This window comes from Nuphar pumila, chromosome 4, assembly GCF_984573655.1.
Source record: "Nuphar pumila chromosome 4, dmNupPumi1.hap1.1, whole genome shotgun sequence".
NCBI classification, from domain to species: Eukaryota; Viridiplantae; Streptophyta; class Magnoliopsida; order Nymphaeales; family Nymphaeaceae; genus Nuphar; species Nuphar pumila.
The window spans coordinates 30,035,556-30,051,192 of NC_143252.1; the positions used below are offsets into that span (position 1 = coordinate 30,035,556).

General features: G+C 36.3%; 1 protein-coding gene across 1 annotated transcript; it reads left to right on the forward strand.

Annotated features, from left to right (window-relative positions):
• The first annotated feature begins 5,326 nt into the window (after positions 1-5,326).
• On the forward strand, positions 5,327-14,650 carry ALG10 (DIE2/ALG10 family). The gene is made up of 9 exons (XM_090004234.1): positions 5,327-5,451; positions 7,459-7,704; positions 7,762-7,850; positions 8,648-8,981; positions 10,048-10,324; positions 11,585-11,722; positions 11,836-12,040; positions 13,707-13,849; positions 13,931-14,650. The coding sequence occupies exons 2-9, from the start codon at positions 7,615-7,617 to the stop codon at positions 14,188-14,190; spliced, it is 1,536 nt and encodes a 511-aa protein (XP_089860360.1). The 5' UTR covers positions 5,327-5,451; positions 7,459-7,614; the 3' UTR covers positions 14,191-14,650.
• The last annotated feature ends 987 nt before the right edge of the window (positions 14,651-15,637 follow it).

Below are 15,637 nucleotides of genomic sequence, written 5' to 3' on the forward strand. Positions count from 1 at the left end.
ATGCACTACTACTAAATTTGGCATACCATATTTATAAATGCTTCTGGCCGATAGGTTATATGCATCTATATTTCAAAGGAATGTTTACAATCAAGATTATGGAATATGGAATACTGTTGAGATTTTTTATTTGGCTCAGCCAAGGGAAACTGGGATGGGTGTGAACCCAGCCAGCTCTAATGCAGGCCTCCACCAAATAAAACCCCTGAGCTCTACTGCACCCTACGGCAGTCCTCCCAGTTTTGGCATTACGGACGGGCAGGGGTGCACGCTCCGAGATCGAACTTGCAATATCCTTCAACTTGAACTCTTTTTAAGCTGACCCACCCAACCAGGTGTACGGAGCCCCTGAGGTTGTTTTTGAGAATTTTCTGTCAAAAGAAAAAAAGTTATAGGCTTTGAGATTTCGGCATCCTAATTTCACCAATTCTAACTTCATGAGCTAGACATTGACAAGGGCAAGATTTTCAAGATTCTGAGTAAACTTGCTTGGTCCTACATACCTATGGGATAAGGATGAATATTTGTTGGATCTAACTCGCTCATTGCGTGTGGATTAAGACCCGGCTGACACCTAGACCAAATAACAAGCTTTTCATGGGCTAACTATGAAAAAGGATCCCGTTTTGGGAAGGGTCACTAGAATATGAGAACTAGAGTGTGAACCGAGAATTTTATGGGTTCTTTTTGTTTTTTATTAAATTTAACCATACAAATGTGATCTGCATGTTTGGTTTTAAAGGGACCGACCGGCTCTTGAATCATCCGATTGTGATGCATAAGCAAGATTTCTCATAACTTCCGTAATTATTCAAGCATCCAACAATCATGTTTTTTTTTTGTCGAAAAAGCATGATCCATAGTTGATTATTGGCAAATGGACGCATCAGAAATGCCTAGTTCATACTCTAGTTTGATATATTTTTCACTTCTCATATCCCGTATACGTGTTTAAAAGACTTTGATGAGTCCTGATATTCACTTTCGTCCAGCATTTCAAAATCATAAGCGTCATGAATTCCATGAACTTATCACTTCTATAATCAAAACACATCTGGTGGTTTATCCTTCCAGGGGCGTGTCCCCAATGACACGAACAGGCACACTCAAACATGTAGACACAGACACCGACACTTAAGGCTAATGTTGTAAGATTATTGTATTGATTTTAAGTATTATTTTAATAAAAAACTGTTTTTAATATTTTAATATCAAAAAATTAGTTTTTTATATATTAAAAAATAAAAAAATTTTTTTTGTGTCCTCGTCTTATTTTTCAAAAAAAAAATCAAACTTGCGAATCGAATCCACGTCACATGTCCTCGTTTGGTCGTATCTTTGTGACATAGATTCCAAGATAAACTCTTCCCATTACAAATCCGATGTGAGAGCAAGTTACATGTCCCCTGATTTAGAGTTACAAAAAATCAAGTCAGACAAAATAGCCATAGCCTGCCCTTCCACAATGGCCCTGATTCATGCATTGTTGGTGTGACAGAAAAGGAGATTAAGAGGGAAACCATTGCCTATCGCCTCCTCAATACACTCCAGAATGGAACATACTTGAGAAAAAACTTTTTTTAAGGTGTTTTTATGCATTTCATTTAAATAAGAAAATATTTTGTATGAAAAATACTGTGGCATATATATGTATATGTAGGGATAATATTTGGTATCCTTGTAGATAAGGAAACTTTATTTTGACTGAATCTGACTCCATGAATGTGCTTAGCATGGTCAAATAGTAAGAATCGATCATTAGATCATATTTTTTGGATGTAAAAATATGAATTTTTTGATTATTGAAAATTTGGTATATCCAACCCTCAGAAAATCAGACATGTACTTTGAAAAAACATGGTTCAAAAGCAAGTTTCAACCAAACTCTTTCACTACTCATTCATGCAAAATTTGTTTCACACACATCTATACCAAAGATATAAATTTTATTTTTCTGTCAGAAAGAAAAAGTCATATATTCTTAATGAAAAGAAGAAAAAAGGCCAGTAGAGTTCCAAGCCATCTAGATGGTTCCACTTGCACATAATGGACCAAGCGGGGCTTATGGTGTATGGAACTTAGTTTTAGGGTTGATTAATCACTTTTTAACAGTTGAAGCCCTAAATAGAATAAGATCCATTTTGCATCATATATATATATATATATATATATATATATATATATATATATATATATATATATATATATATATATATATATATATATATATATATATAACCAGCGGCAGAGTCACCTTTCGGCCAGTGTGGGCACGTGCCCACCATGATCTGAAATTTTTTTAATGGGGGTTCAGATTTGAACCCTCTATATAAGGTCGGGTCAGGGTGGGTACAGTCGGACCTGACCCGTACCCCTCACCTCTACTCCCGAATCCAACTCTCTATCTCTCTCTCTCCACCCCCATGCCCCACCCTGACTCCTCCTAACGCCTTGCACTCTGGCAGTTCTCCGACCACCGTCAGGCAGCACTAGCTACGGTGCTGGTGCACATGTCTCTGCCCTAAGCTCCTCTCTCTCACTCTCAACTTGTCAGATTGTGTTTATCGTCAGTCATCCAGTGGTCTCTAGCGCACACCCTTGGCCATAGTGGTTGCTGGGTCTCTTTCTTTCTATTTTTTTTTTAAATATTTGATAAGGTCTTGATTTTTTAGAGTTTTGATTTTAGGGGTTTTACTTGTTTTTTTCAATTAGCATAATATATTGTTAGGGTTTAGGTTTTTTATTTAGTTATTATTTTGAAACAACATGAATGTTTAATTAGGGTTCTAGGGTGTTTGTGTGTTTTTAATTAGCATTAGGCATGAACATGAGTGCTTGATTTTGGTTGGAATAGTAGGGGTTTTGTTTTTTTTAATTAGCATAAATTTATATTTGGTTTTTAGGTTTTTGGTTATTGATTTGGATTTTTCTAAATGACATAGATAAATAATTAGGGTTTTAAGTTTTTTTTATGTGTCATTTTTTAATTATCATTAAGCATGATTCCATTAATCAATGCTTAGGATTATGACTTTTATTTGGTTTTTTAAATGCGAATATTTATTTATGGTTTTTTTAATTAGTATATATATGAATGGTGTTTGTTAAGATTTAGAGCTTTTTATTTCATATTTTTTAGAATGACATAACTAGTTACTTTCTAGTTTTAGGTTTTTTTAATTATCATTAGGCATGGATTCATAAATATTATGTGATTTGATTTTGGTTAGAATTAGGGTTTTTTTTATAATGAAATAAATGTTTCATTTATGGTTTTAGTCTTTTTTTGTGTTTTTTTTAATTACCATTGACATGAATCCGTGAATATTGTGTGATTTTTTTCTTTTTCAATAGAGAAAGTTGGGGTTAGCCACCATTTAGGGTTCCAACTTACAACGTTCCAAGACAAGGTGACGTGCACTAACCGCTTCTGCCATTTCAATTCGAATATTAAGATTTTTTTATCAAGTAGCATAAATGCATGTTTATAAAAATTAGAGTTTTGATTTGATTTTTTTAAATGACAAGCAACAAAGCATGAATGATTTTCAAATTTGAAAACTCAACATGGTCAATTGTAAAAGCTACATTTTGGAACAACTATTTGATTTTTTTTTTAATATTATTAATATAGTTAGTAATTATTTTTTCTTTTTTTTACTTTGTGTTTGTGCCCACCCTAATTTAGAATCCTGGATTCATCCCTGGTTGGGATCAAGGTTGTTAAATGCGATGAGGCTAAGCCAGGCGTTGAGCCTCTCACAACGGTTGGGATAGAAGAAGCAATGTCACTAGATCGTTATCAATCTGACCCTAACTCACAGGGGATAGGGGCTGCTCCCTAACCGGAAAAAAAAAACCTAGCTGTTGCCACGTAGGATGTAATCCAAATTTTTTCCTAAAAACTACTCCATGAATCTCTAAAACGGGAAGTAGTGCTTGATGTTACGATTTGTCCCGGTATCACCAATCTTCTGGGTTGGGCCGTAAAAAATCTATCCAATGAAGATCCACTTCTATGTTTCACTAGCAAATAAAATGGATGAATTCTAGTCTTCAAGATTGACTTTACACTGCGTTGAATGAGGCAGCTTGCTCCAGGGTTTGAGTAAGGGTAACCCAAATTGAGTCCAATTTTAGATCCAAACCTGAACCAACGAGTCGGGTTCGGTTTCAGTCCTGAACATGGGAAATGCAGAAAACACTATGGGTCGTTGGGCTTGGATCCACTTCAGGTCAGGCACATACAGTATCAAATTTTAAACTATCTGGGTAGTGTCTTAAATCAGATTCTTGCCAATTCGGGTATGAAGTAGTTCAAGTCTTTGTCAGCTCTATCTTAATTTTAGTATAAACCTCAAAAAAACCATTTGCATTGAGTGTAGAAACGGGACAATTAAAAATGATTCGGTTAGGGGTGTCAATGGGTCAAGTTTGATCCAAACCCGACCCGTACCAAACCTTATAGGGTTAGGGGTGTCAACAGGTAGGGTTTACTCAGACCAAACCCTATAGGGTCTGGGTATGATGACAAATAAGAAGACCTGATTAAGACCCAGTTCCAGACCCAAAGGTCCGATTAATACATGGATCTGGGTATAGTTTGTGTACCAAATCCACGCTCGACCTGAGTTCCGATTAAGACCCATGATTTTTCAATATAAAACTGATAAAAATATTATTTTATACTGGGATCTGATCCAAGTCTAGTTCATGTAGTTTTTATCGGATCCAGATATGGTTTCTCTTGTAGTAAAACCAATTAATCCTGGGTCCGGACTTGATATCATACCCGGAAATCTGATCCAAGTCTGGTTCCACCTGAGTCCGAACAAAACCTGACCTGTTGACACCCTTAGGGTCAAGGTTTGGTGATAAATAAGAAGGCCCAATTAGGGTCCGATTAATATATGGAGTCGGGTATGGTTTGTGAAATTTCATACCAGACGCAGGCATGACCCGCTTTCCGATTAAGATCTGCAAATTTTTAATGTAAAATTAATTATTTTAATGGTTATGGTCCGGGTCTGGTTCATGTAATCCTTATAGGATCTGGGTATGGTTAATTTCTCTTATAGTGAGTCCGATTAGACCCGGGTCCGGACCTGGTACCATCATCTCAAGTCAAGTTTGGGTCTGGTACCACATGAGTCTGAACCAAACCCGACCCGTTGACACCCCTAAGTGCAACCAGGTGTAAAGTTTAAGCCCCATGCGCCCTCCCTACGCCCCGTTTAGATGACACGGCAAAACCTGGGTTTTCAGAAACTCAGGTTTTGCATAACACCGGGGTTTTTGGTAAACCTAGTTTGCCAGAAACTAGAGTGTAAAAAGACGTCCCCGACACCTCTCTCTCTCTCTCGGTCCTCTTGGAGGGCACTAGTGGAGCGCCGGCGGCCTCTCCGACGCAGCAGAACCACCGGCGACCTCTCCGGCACCGCGCTGGACATGGTGATCTCTCTCTCTCTCTCTCTCTCTTGGAGCGGACGGGATGGGCATGGGCCGTGAGCAGTGAGGCATGAATCCATGCTCACTGTTGTTCCCAGTGCCCTATCTTCGTTTTCTTCTTCTTTTAAATTAATCGTTTCTAATTTTCCATGAAGAATGCTTGATAGGGTTTTGATTTTAGCTTTTTTTTTAATTAACATAGTGTATACTGTTTATTAAGATTTAGGGTTTTGATTTAATATTTTTTAAAGTAGCATGAATGTTTAATTGAGGTTTTATGTTTTTTATGTGTTTTTTGTCGATTAGCATTAGGCATGACTCCATGAATAATGAATGCTTGGTTTTGGTTAGAATATTAGGAGTTTTTTTTTTCAATTAGCATAAATTAATGTTTTTTTAAGATTTAAGTTATTTATTTGGATTTTTTCCAATTGACATCAATGTTTAATTAGGATTTTGGTTTTTTTTTTTTGCTCTTTTTCTTTTCAATTATCATTAAGCATGGTTGCATTAATAAATGCTTGATTTTGGCTATCAAACACTTAAATATTTGAATTTTGTTATGATTTAAATTTTTTATTTTGTTTTTTCAAATGACATATATATTTAATTAGACTTTCTAGGTATGTCTGAGTTTTTGTTTTCAATCAACATTAAACATGGTTCCATGAATGCATGCTTGATTTTGATTAGAATTTTAGGGGTTCTCTTTTTTTTTTCCAGTTAGCATATCTATGAATGATGTTTGTTGGGATTTAGGGTTTTGATTTGTTTTTCTTTTAAATGGCATAAGTTTTTAGTTATGCTTTTAGGGTTTTCTGTGTTTTTTTTTTCTTTTCAAATACCATTAGGTATGAATCCATGAATAATGAGTGCTTGATTTTGGTTAAAATATTAGCGGTTTTGTTTATTTTTTATCAATTAGCATAGATGAGAGATCTATGATTTTTGTTAGGATTTAGTTTTTTGATTTGCATTGTTTCAAATGACATGAATGTCTAAGTAGGGTTTTAAGGGTTGTATGTGCCTTTTTTTCTTTTCAATTAGCATTTTAATTAGCAATTATCATGATTGTATGTTTGATTTCTAGTAGGATTTCAGGGTTTTCTCTTTGTGTGTGTGTTTTTTGCGTGATTTGTTTTAGTCTTTCATATAGCTGTACTTTTATGGAGTTAGTTTGACCATTCAATTATTTTTGCATATTGGATTGATATTGCATACTTGGGACTTCATTTATCAAAAGGTTCTACAAGACTAGATTGACGAATCTCATCATTATCTTTTTCAGTATATTTACGAACTTCATTGTTTTCACTTTACATATCTTCAGCGTTTGCATTTACTAAAGTTCTCTTTCATTAGTTAAATACCTGTTAAGTTGTTATGTACTATTAGTATATGATTTCTTTGTGTTTAAATAACTGTGCATCTGTGCCCACCCTAGTTTAGATTCTTGGCTCCACCTATGCATTGATGGCATCATGGCACACATGTGGTGCGGCGTGTTGCATTTTGGGAACCCAACTACCATGCTAAGTACTCAAGCCCGATCATTGGATTTGCTCTCCTCCAGTACAGGGGTGCAAATGGGTAAGATACTGGCCAGGTCATGGTATATGCAAATCCAAATCCGAAATTTAATCACCAGGGACAAATATGAATTGGACTCCATATAGTAGAATTGAATCCAGCTCTGAATTTTATGGTTAATATTGGATCAAATAAAGAAAAAGTTTGAAACCAAGGGTTTTACACGTACAAAAAGAAATGACATGAATTGAATTTTATCTGGATCTTATGCATACCAAATATAAAATATTGCTTCAAATCTGGATCCAATTGCAGAGAGTTCCAATCACATAAGTCTGAATTTGGCCTGAATACCCTTTTTGGTTTCATCTTAAGATCCATATAATAAAGTGTTTCATCTGGATGGAATATCCAACCAAATCTGATCCATTTACATCCCCACTGTCCGTCTCAGTGTAGCATTTTTACTTCTTGTCCCAGGTGGAATCTAGAAACCTTGGTTGGCTTTACCCACTTGGCAGTGCAAGAAATAACTGGCTTGACTTTTAGCTACTACATCACCACCCTCTTTTGTTCTTACTTGACAAAAGAGACGTTTCTTTCTCTCTCTAGGTGCTCGCCGGAGAAGGGAAGGGGATGGGGAGGGTGGTGGTGGGTGTGGTGGTTGCACTATGGGCCGTCCCTCTTTCCCTGCTGGTCAACCGCATCGTTCCTCAACCTTACATGGTACTCTCTCTCTCTCTCTCTCTCTCTCTCTCTCTCTCTCATTCTTTGTGCTTTCAGGACGAAGTTTTCCATGTGCCACAAGCCCAAGAGTACTGCAGATTCAATTTTAAGAGCTGGGATCCCATGATCACCACCCCTCCTGGCCTGTACGTATGACCATTTTGCCCCCCTCCTCTCTCTCTCTCTCTCGCATTTACGATAGGAAATAGAAGCTTTTGATTAATGATTCATGAAATTGGTTTCCCATTAGTTTTTCCTTTTCGATTTTAATTCGTAAATCTCAGTTTTCTGACGGAAAACCTGATGAATCAGGTAATGGTTGTAATTTTGTCATAGAATGCTCAGACCACTAATGAACTGGGGCTTAGCACAGTTGCCACATAAAAGAAGCTAGAATTCATTTAAATTCATATGGATTGAGGTCCTAATTTCATCGTGAATTTGTTATATGAATTGAGAAAAGGCATTATGTTTATCTACGCACTTTCCACTGTTATCTGACAATGCATTTTGAACAACAGCACATGGCTAGTCTACTCCTCGAAATGTATCCTACAAGCAGATGCTGAGATCTTTAAATAGCTGCATGGACATCTTCACTTGGCAGTCATGACTCAGCATGGTGCTTTGGAACATCTTGTAATGTAAACTTGAAGGCATAACTGGTGGAAAAGTGATAAATGTGAATAGATTGCTGGTTATTTCTTTGCTTGAGACATTTAAAAGATGCAGTTCAGTCATATTTTTTATTACAATATTCATATTGGTTGCAGACATTTGTTTGGCTGTTTTATGCAATAATTTGGTATACGTGGAGGCAAGTATTGACATCATAATTGCTTAACATCTACGGTCAACTCAGTATGCATGCCAGGGATCCTATTTCAAATAAGTGGATACTAACGAATGTGATCGATTCATTATGTTATTGATTTTCTTGCAGGTATTGCCTTTCACTTGCGCATATTGCTTCTATGTTTCCAGGCTTCTGGTGGACTGGAAAAATTTCCTCCTTTTCAGAGTTATGCTCAACTGCAGTTCTTCGCTCCATAAATTGTGTGTTGACTGTCATTTGTGGTGTGCTTTTCTATGACATACTTATACTCACAAGACCAGCTCTTAGTGAAAGGAAGACAACTTTTTTTGCACTCGTTTTAACCTTGTACCCTCTTCATTGGTTCTTTACTTATTTGTACTACACGGATGTAGCATCCACAACTGCAGTCATGGCCATGTATCTAGCTTGTTTAAAGAGATCATATTGGGTTAGTGCATTGGTAAGTGTGGTAGCTGAAGTCTTCCTATGTTTGTTTAAAATATTTAGCACTTTGTTTGAGTTCTCTTTGTTATTGCATGTTTACCACCTTTTATTGATTCATTTTTTTCATAAAAAAGGACTTTTCTCATACTAAATATTGTTGAAGTGTTTGACGTGATGATAAATATTTAGCATTCTTATGACTAAAAAGGATAATCAAACCCATAGCATGCAATTGTCATGATCCACACACACGTACATATCCTTGTAGTGTCGTTCCTTTACCAATTATTTCATTGTTTGATTTACGTGTTTGGAAGGTACTCCTTTGTCTATGTTAGTTAATCTTTATTGCGAAAGGAAATCTGCTAAATGTTAAACCAGTGGCATCCTCTCTTCTCCAACATGTTGACATCTTCATCTCAGCTTCACCTCTACTTCCTATTTAGAAAGCTCTTCCACTCACTTAATTGCCTAACTTTTCTGGCATGACATACCCCGAAGTTATGAAATGCAAAAAAAGTTGGGTTGTCATATAGTCATTGTATAAATGTACTATCCGACATTTTGATGCTTGTGTCAATGAGAATGGCCAAATATTGCATATCTATATTGGGACCCATGATAAAACCTTTCTGATGATGGAAGAGACCCCTCATTATTCTGGTATTAGTTTGTATGTGGTGATCTTATTTTGTCTGGACTTGTCTCTATTGCCCATTTTGATGCTTAATCTTCATGAGTTTTTAGTTCATTATACTGTAGGTGTTTAAGCAAGTTAACAACTCCTGAAAAAGGGAGGCGCCACACAAAATTCCTAGTTCCTTTTTTCTCTAGAGAAAAAAAAAATTATGCCCCCATTTTTCTTGAAAGGTTTTAACCTTACATTTTGCATTGCAGTATAGGCGGTACCTTACATCCTTTTAATTAGGAAACAACAACAATTATCCCGTATGTGCATTAAATGTGGAAGAAAAAATGCCCTTGAGAGAAGAAGTTCCTGTAGAAAACTTCTAGGCTACTAATGCCCCCTTATATAATTATGAAAGATACCCTTACAACCTTGATCACATTTCCTTTTACAGCTAGGTGGAATGGCTATAACTATTCGTCAAACAAATGTCATATGGATGTTATTTGTTGCATGTCTTGGGGTTATCGATTATATGGGGCTCCTGAAAGGGAAGGGATCAATGCCATCAATTGGTTCCAGTTCTTCGGTTAACAAAAATGATGAATCATCTGACAAGAAGAGTATATCACCAAGAAGCAACTTGAGAAAAAGAAGAACAAGTATCTCCAACTATGCTTTTAGTGATTCTTCCTTAATGCGCAACAATTCAAGTCAGGCTCCAGGCTCTGGTTTGTAACTTCTATATTTTTAGATCTCTATGTTTTGTTGGTTTTGAGAGGTCATATTGGAACATTGTGAAAGTTTGAAGCTGTTGTTTATTAGGGACTCATGTACTAAATACTAGCTTCATCTTATTACATTGAACATTGAGATATTTGACCCTGTACTGGCAAATTTTGGTTGATGAACCTTCTATTTTATTGTGATCTGTTCTCCAAGAAATAAACATGGAAGCATGTCCAAGGGTTACATAGTGCATAGATTCACTTTTGCCCCTCATTCTTTGTAAGATTAGTGCTAGTTATGTTTTTTCAAATTCTGTCACTTCTGTGCTCCAACTTTTGCCTTACGTGTCAGTGTTTTTTATTGTACTTGTCTTGGTTGCTAGTTCTATTGACATGCAATACACATTGATTTTTATTATGATGTTGAGTCTCACACTGTGGGGCAATAGAAGCTGACATAACTGATTGCAAAAGCTGCCAAAAAAATCTTGCACTAAGTTTATTGAATCTTATAGTACTTTGTTATTGCAAAAGCTGGTCTCAAGAAGTGCATGTTTATTTATGTACCACTGAAGATAATTATCTACCTTGGTTTTAGCATTGTCATGGCAATTTGCACTTAAGCTAGCAACACCTCTAAGTCACATGATCCCTCGTTATGTTTCATGATGGTGCGATCCTGTTAACCTGTATATTTTTAGATTTATTTGCCATATTTTTCTCACCAAGACTCTTCGCTTCATTTTTCACAAGCTCGTTGCATTACCAGATTATAAGATTTGGAGCCCATCTTCTTGACTGTTGTCATCTTATGTAGAGTTGGTTCATCATTTGCCTTAAATATTATGTGCCCATTGCATGAAGGATGCTGTTTCTAGATTTAGTAGAAGCATTAACATCGGACTAGGAGTTTGGAGCTTGTCTTTCACAGTATTATAGAAAATTCTATGTACCATAAATAAGATCTATAATGAGAATGCTAGTTTTTTTATTGATAGTTTTAAGAAGGAAAAAAGTTGCATTGTCAAGGGATGCATTTTATGCACTCAAGCTTATGTGTGTGTGTGTGTGTGTGTGGCTACTTACTAGTGAATAGATCTATTGTTCAAATGAATATAACATAGCTTGGATCTCTTTGCTTGATCACTGGTAGTGTCCAAAAGAGCAGGAGAGCCCTTCCATATATGTTTATGTTATGCTTTCTTTGTGTACATTTCCCTAAAATGAGTGTTTCTTCTGTTGATTAATGGGCTTATGTGGCAGGTTTACTTGATGAATTCCACACTATCTTTTCGAGACTATGGTATTTGAAGCTTGAAGTATTGGTTTCATTTCTCCCATATCTTGCGTTATCAATAATATTTATTGCTTTTGTTCTGTGGAATGGAAGCATAGTTCTTGGTATGTAACTTTCTCTTGTTAGGTTTTACATGTTTCCTCGTCTTTATTTCATACAAATTTTTTGTTATATTTTATACTGGTTCTCTAACAAACTGTGGTTTCAATTCATGTAGGTGCAAAAGATGCTCATGCAGTTTCACCGCACTTTACACAGATACTGTATTTTGGCTTGGTATCTGCTGTTGCCATGGGTGCCACCCATTTCAGTTTGGGCCAAGCACTAGCTCTTTATCAATTATTCTCAAAGAACAAATTGTCTGGTTTCTTTGTAGGTCTTTTAGGTCTTATTTCTGCACTTATCTCAGTACATTGTTTCAGGTGGGACATAGTATTATATATTTGTGTTATTCGTATCTTTTCATTGTTTGTAATAGGGTATCAAGAACTTATTTCTTTTTACTTCTTTAAATTTTTGAGAATTTATTTCTTTTTTACTTTTCTATTTTAACATGCAAGAGGGTCAATATGATCTCACTGCTGCGACAACAAAAACCAAGATTTGCTTTTTCGTCTAAGCTCAATCTGTGAATCAACGTGTGAATATTCTTGGTTCTCCCCTTGCCTAGGAGGCATTCCCTGCCTGCCATCGAATTTTTTCAGAACATTTTTTTTGTAAGTTGAGGATGCTTTTTCTGTCACTAGGTCCTGTGCACCATCTATTTTGGCTTTTATCTTCAAGGTACTATCATGCCACAAGTCCTTGCTCTTCTGGAATTATACTTAATGTTCAAAAGCTACTCTAGGTTTATACTTCTGTTGCACATGCTACCGTTGTGACAACCACAATTCTGCCAGGCTGTCATTGGTTAGCACTAATGCAACATGCTTTTTGACTTGACATTACATGATCAAGTTACATCAATTTGATGTTTGGCAGATTTCTCTTTCACATGGAACATCTTCTATTTTCATGACGAAGATGAAGGAATGAGATAAATTAGATATCTCAGGAACGGTACCATGATGCCTGTCTTTGCTAGTCAGTCTCATGTTATTAGTTGAGAAGTTCACACCATTGCACCATAAATGGTCTTGCGTTTAAGTGAAAAGACATTCCATAGTTTGTTATTTCATCGTACTCCTGAACCTTATCTTTATTGCTTGTATTTTAGTACCTAGCTTAGGCATATCCTGATTCAGTCCTTTCCTTGAAATTGTGCACCACAAATAGGAGCTCTCTCTCTCTCTCTCACTACCAGTTTTATTCAGAATTTTTGTGTTATACCAAGGATGTCCATGTGTTTAACATAGATTACAATCCATTTTTAATAGGTTTGCTGCAGCAAACCTATAGGCTTCATTCTTTTGGCTTTATTAGAATTTCTGCGTTATTACCAAGGATGTCCATGTCTTCAACATAGTTAACAGTCAATCTCTAACTAAAGGGTTCATTCTTCTGGCTTCTTTCTGCCATATTTTCTAACTTGATTACTAATTCTTCTATTTGTTAAATGTAAGACTCACATGATCTCTGTCTCAATGACAGTGACCAGCAGATGATTTGTTGATCAATCAATGACTTTTTGTTCATATGAGGTATAAACTCAAATCTTCCATTCTGGCCCTAACAAGCCATCTTTCCTAATCTATTCTACAATGGTAACTCAAGGGTCCACGGGTCATGCGTCTACTGCTAGTACATTTCTTTTCTAATAGGTTTGCACCAAATATAGGCTTGTATCATCTTGGTCATACCAAATTTCTCAGTAAGAAATCTAGATGACTTAAGAGTACCTTTATACTTTTCTAACTTGAAGAGTTGTATTTTTTTATTTTCTTATTTTGGTCGTGAAGCATCAAATATAAACTATTATTTGAATTTTTTACTGTAGCATAATAATATCGTGTAATTGCAACATGATTGGAATAACTAATGGTTACTTCCACATTTGTCTAACCTTTTTCTTCGTTTGCATATTGTTGTTTCTTTTTTGCCTGCAATTCCTACGCTCCAATAACTAATATATGAAATTCATGTATGCAGTATAGCCCATCCCTATCTTCTTGCAGATAACCGGCATTATACATTTTACATTTGGCGGAGGATCATCCAGATACACTGGTTGGTGAAGTACCTTCTGGTGCCACTTTACGTGTACTCATGGCTTTCCATATTCAATGTCTTAGGTTTGTGCTGAAGTTTTACTGGCTCATAATGCACTTGTCCAAGTAATTCAATTGATCACTTGTTTCAATTTGTCTATGCAGGAAAATTGCAAAAGAAAATATGTGTCCTGTTGTATTTCTTTGCATGTGCAGCAGTTCTTATACCTGCACCACTGATCGAGTTCAGATATTACACTATTCCATTCTATTTCTTGGTTCTCCAATCTCCTCTTAATGATGACAAAAGCTGGTACCTCATGGGGTTGCAGTATGTCGCCGTGAATTTTTTCACAATAATGTTGTTTTTGTTCCGGCCATTCCATTGGGATCATGAGCCTGGCATCCAGAGGTTCTTGTGGTAGATATCGAGAATCTTGTTAGTTTATATTGTAGGGTGGGGCTTCATCAACCAAAGTGGTTTTATGAGCTTAAAGTTTCTCCGCTACAGCTAACCATCATAATCAGAATGAGTAACAGAAGATTTAAATCCCACGTTTTAGTTTGAAAAAAATAGCTGCTCCATACTCTTGGGATTTGGTTGACACTCCAGCTACCACCCGCCCTGGGGAAATTCAGAAAGTATTATTTTTTGGGAATTCCATTTGGTGGTATTCATTCTGAAGGATTCTAGAAATCCTAGACTTCCTGCTTGACATCACATACTGTATAGGTTAACACATCTAATGCTGTTTTTTTACTAAAATATTCAAATGTTTAGCTCACATTGTTGGCCAAGAAATTTCAATGATGTTTACTTATTAAATCATTGTGATTTAGCTCACATTGTTGGCCAAGAAATTTCAATGATGTTTACTTATTAAATCATTGTGATTTAGCTCACAACATTGACTAAAAAGGTGAACTATAATATGCATGTGGAGTGGGAAAATAATCTTATTTTTGCAGTATCTCGTGTTAACGAGGTTGACATTTGCTTTGACTCCCTGGGGTAATGGGTAAGCCTATGGAGTTTTACACTGCCAGGACAGCGACTGTAAGTATGGCAGACAGAGCCAGCGTCGCTAGGTCTTTGATTAAGAAAAAAAGGATTGATATTTGCCTTTAAGAATGAGCACTGCCATATAGAGGTAGTGGATCCACAAAGATAATGTGAGCTTGCATGTGGGTAGCAGCCTTCTGATTTTTCTGGATGATTTTTCTGGATCCTCATGATGAAAATAAGTCTTCTAATCCCATCAGACCCGGTGCATGTGGAATATTCCTCTTTCTCTTACCATATTGCAAGATTTGAACATGGAGATTGTTGAAATGGGAAAAAACAAGGATGTCGATTGGGGAAGCATGTGGTTTGACTAAGGGGAAAGATGGGAAGTAGGAAAATGAGGGTAGGGAATTACCTTAGATCTAAGAATTTGAGATTCTTCGTTTATTGGAGGCTCTGATTTGGAGTGGACTTAATGCCTTGATCATCGTGTCCATGGATCTCTTTGTGAAATACGTAGCATTCAAACACATCCTTAAGAAAGTGACTATGGAAGCAAAGAGGAAGTGTGGAATTCATGATGGATAAAAATCATGTGGATGAAAACAGAAGGACGAAGCATTGCAACTAACGATAAAAACTTTGGGGGTTGAATTTCATGTTATTGACCTGTTAGGTTCTTTGCCAAATAAATATTTCACTTTAACCCCGTGAAAATCTTTCACACATGGACTTTCTTTGCTCAATCTACTAAAAAACAATGGTTTAAAATCAATCTGCCAACTAGAGATGGCAGTGGACTGGGATGGGAGACAAGGTTTCCATCTCCTGCCCCGTCTCAAATTCCTACCTTCCATCTCCACGGG

Excerpts from the sequence above, each read along its gene's own strand:
- ALG10 (XM_090004234.1), top strand. The coding sequence starts at position 7,615 with ATGGGGAGGGTGGTGGTGGGTGTGGTGGTTGCACTATGGGCCGTCCCT. Across the intron at positions 11,723-11,835 it reads GAATGGAAGCATAGTTCTTG|GTGCAAAAGATGCTCATGCA; the intron begins GTATGTAACTTT and ends CAATTCATGTAG. Across the intron at positions 13,850-13,930 it reads TTCCATATTCAATGTCTTAG|GAAAATTGCAAAAGAAAATA; the intron begins GTTTGTGCTGAA and ends TTGTCTATGCAG.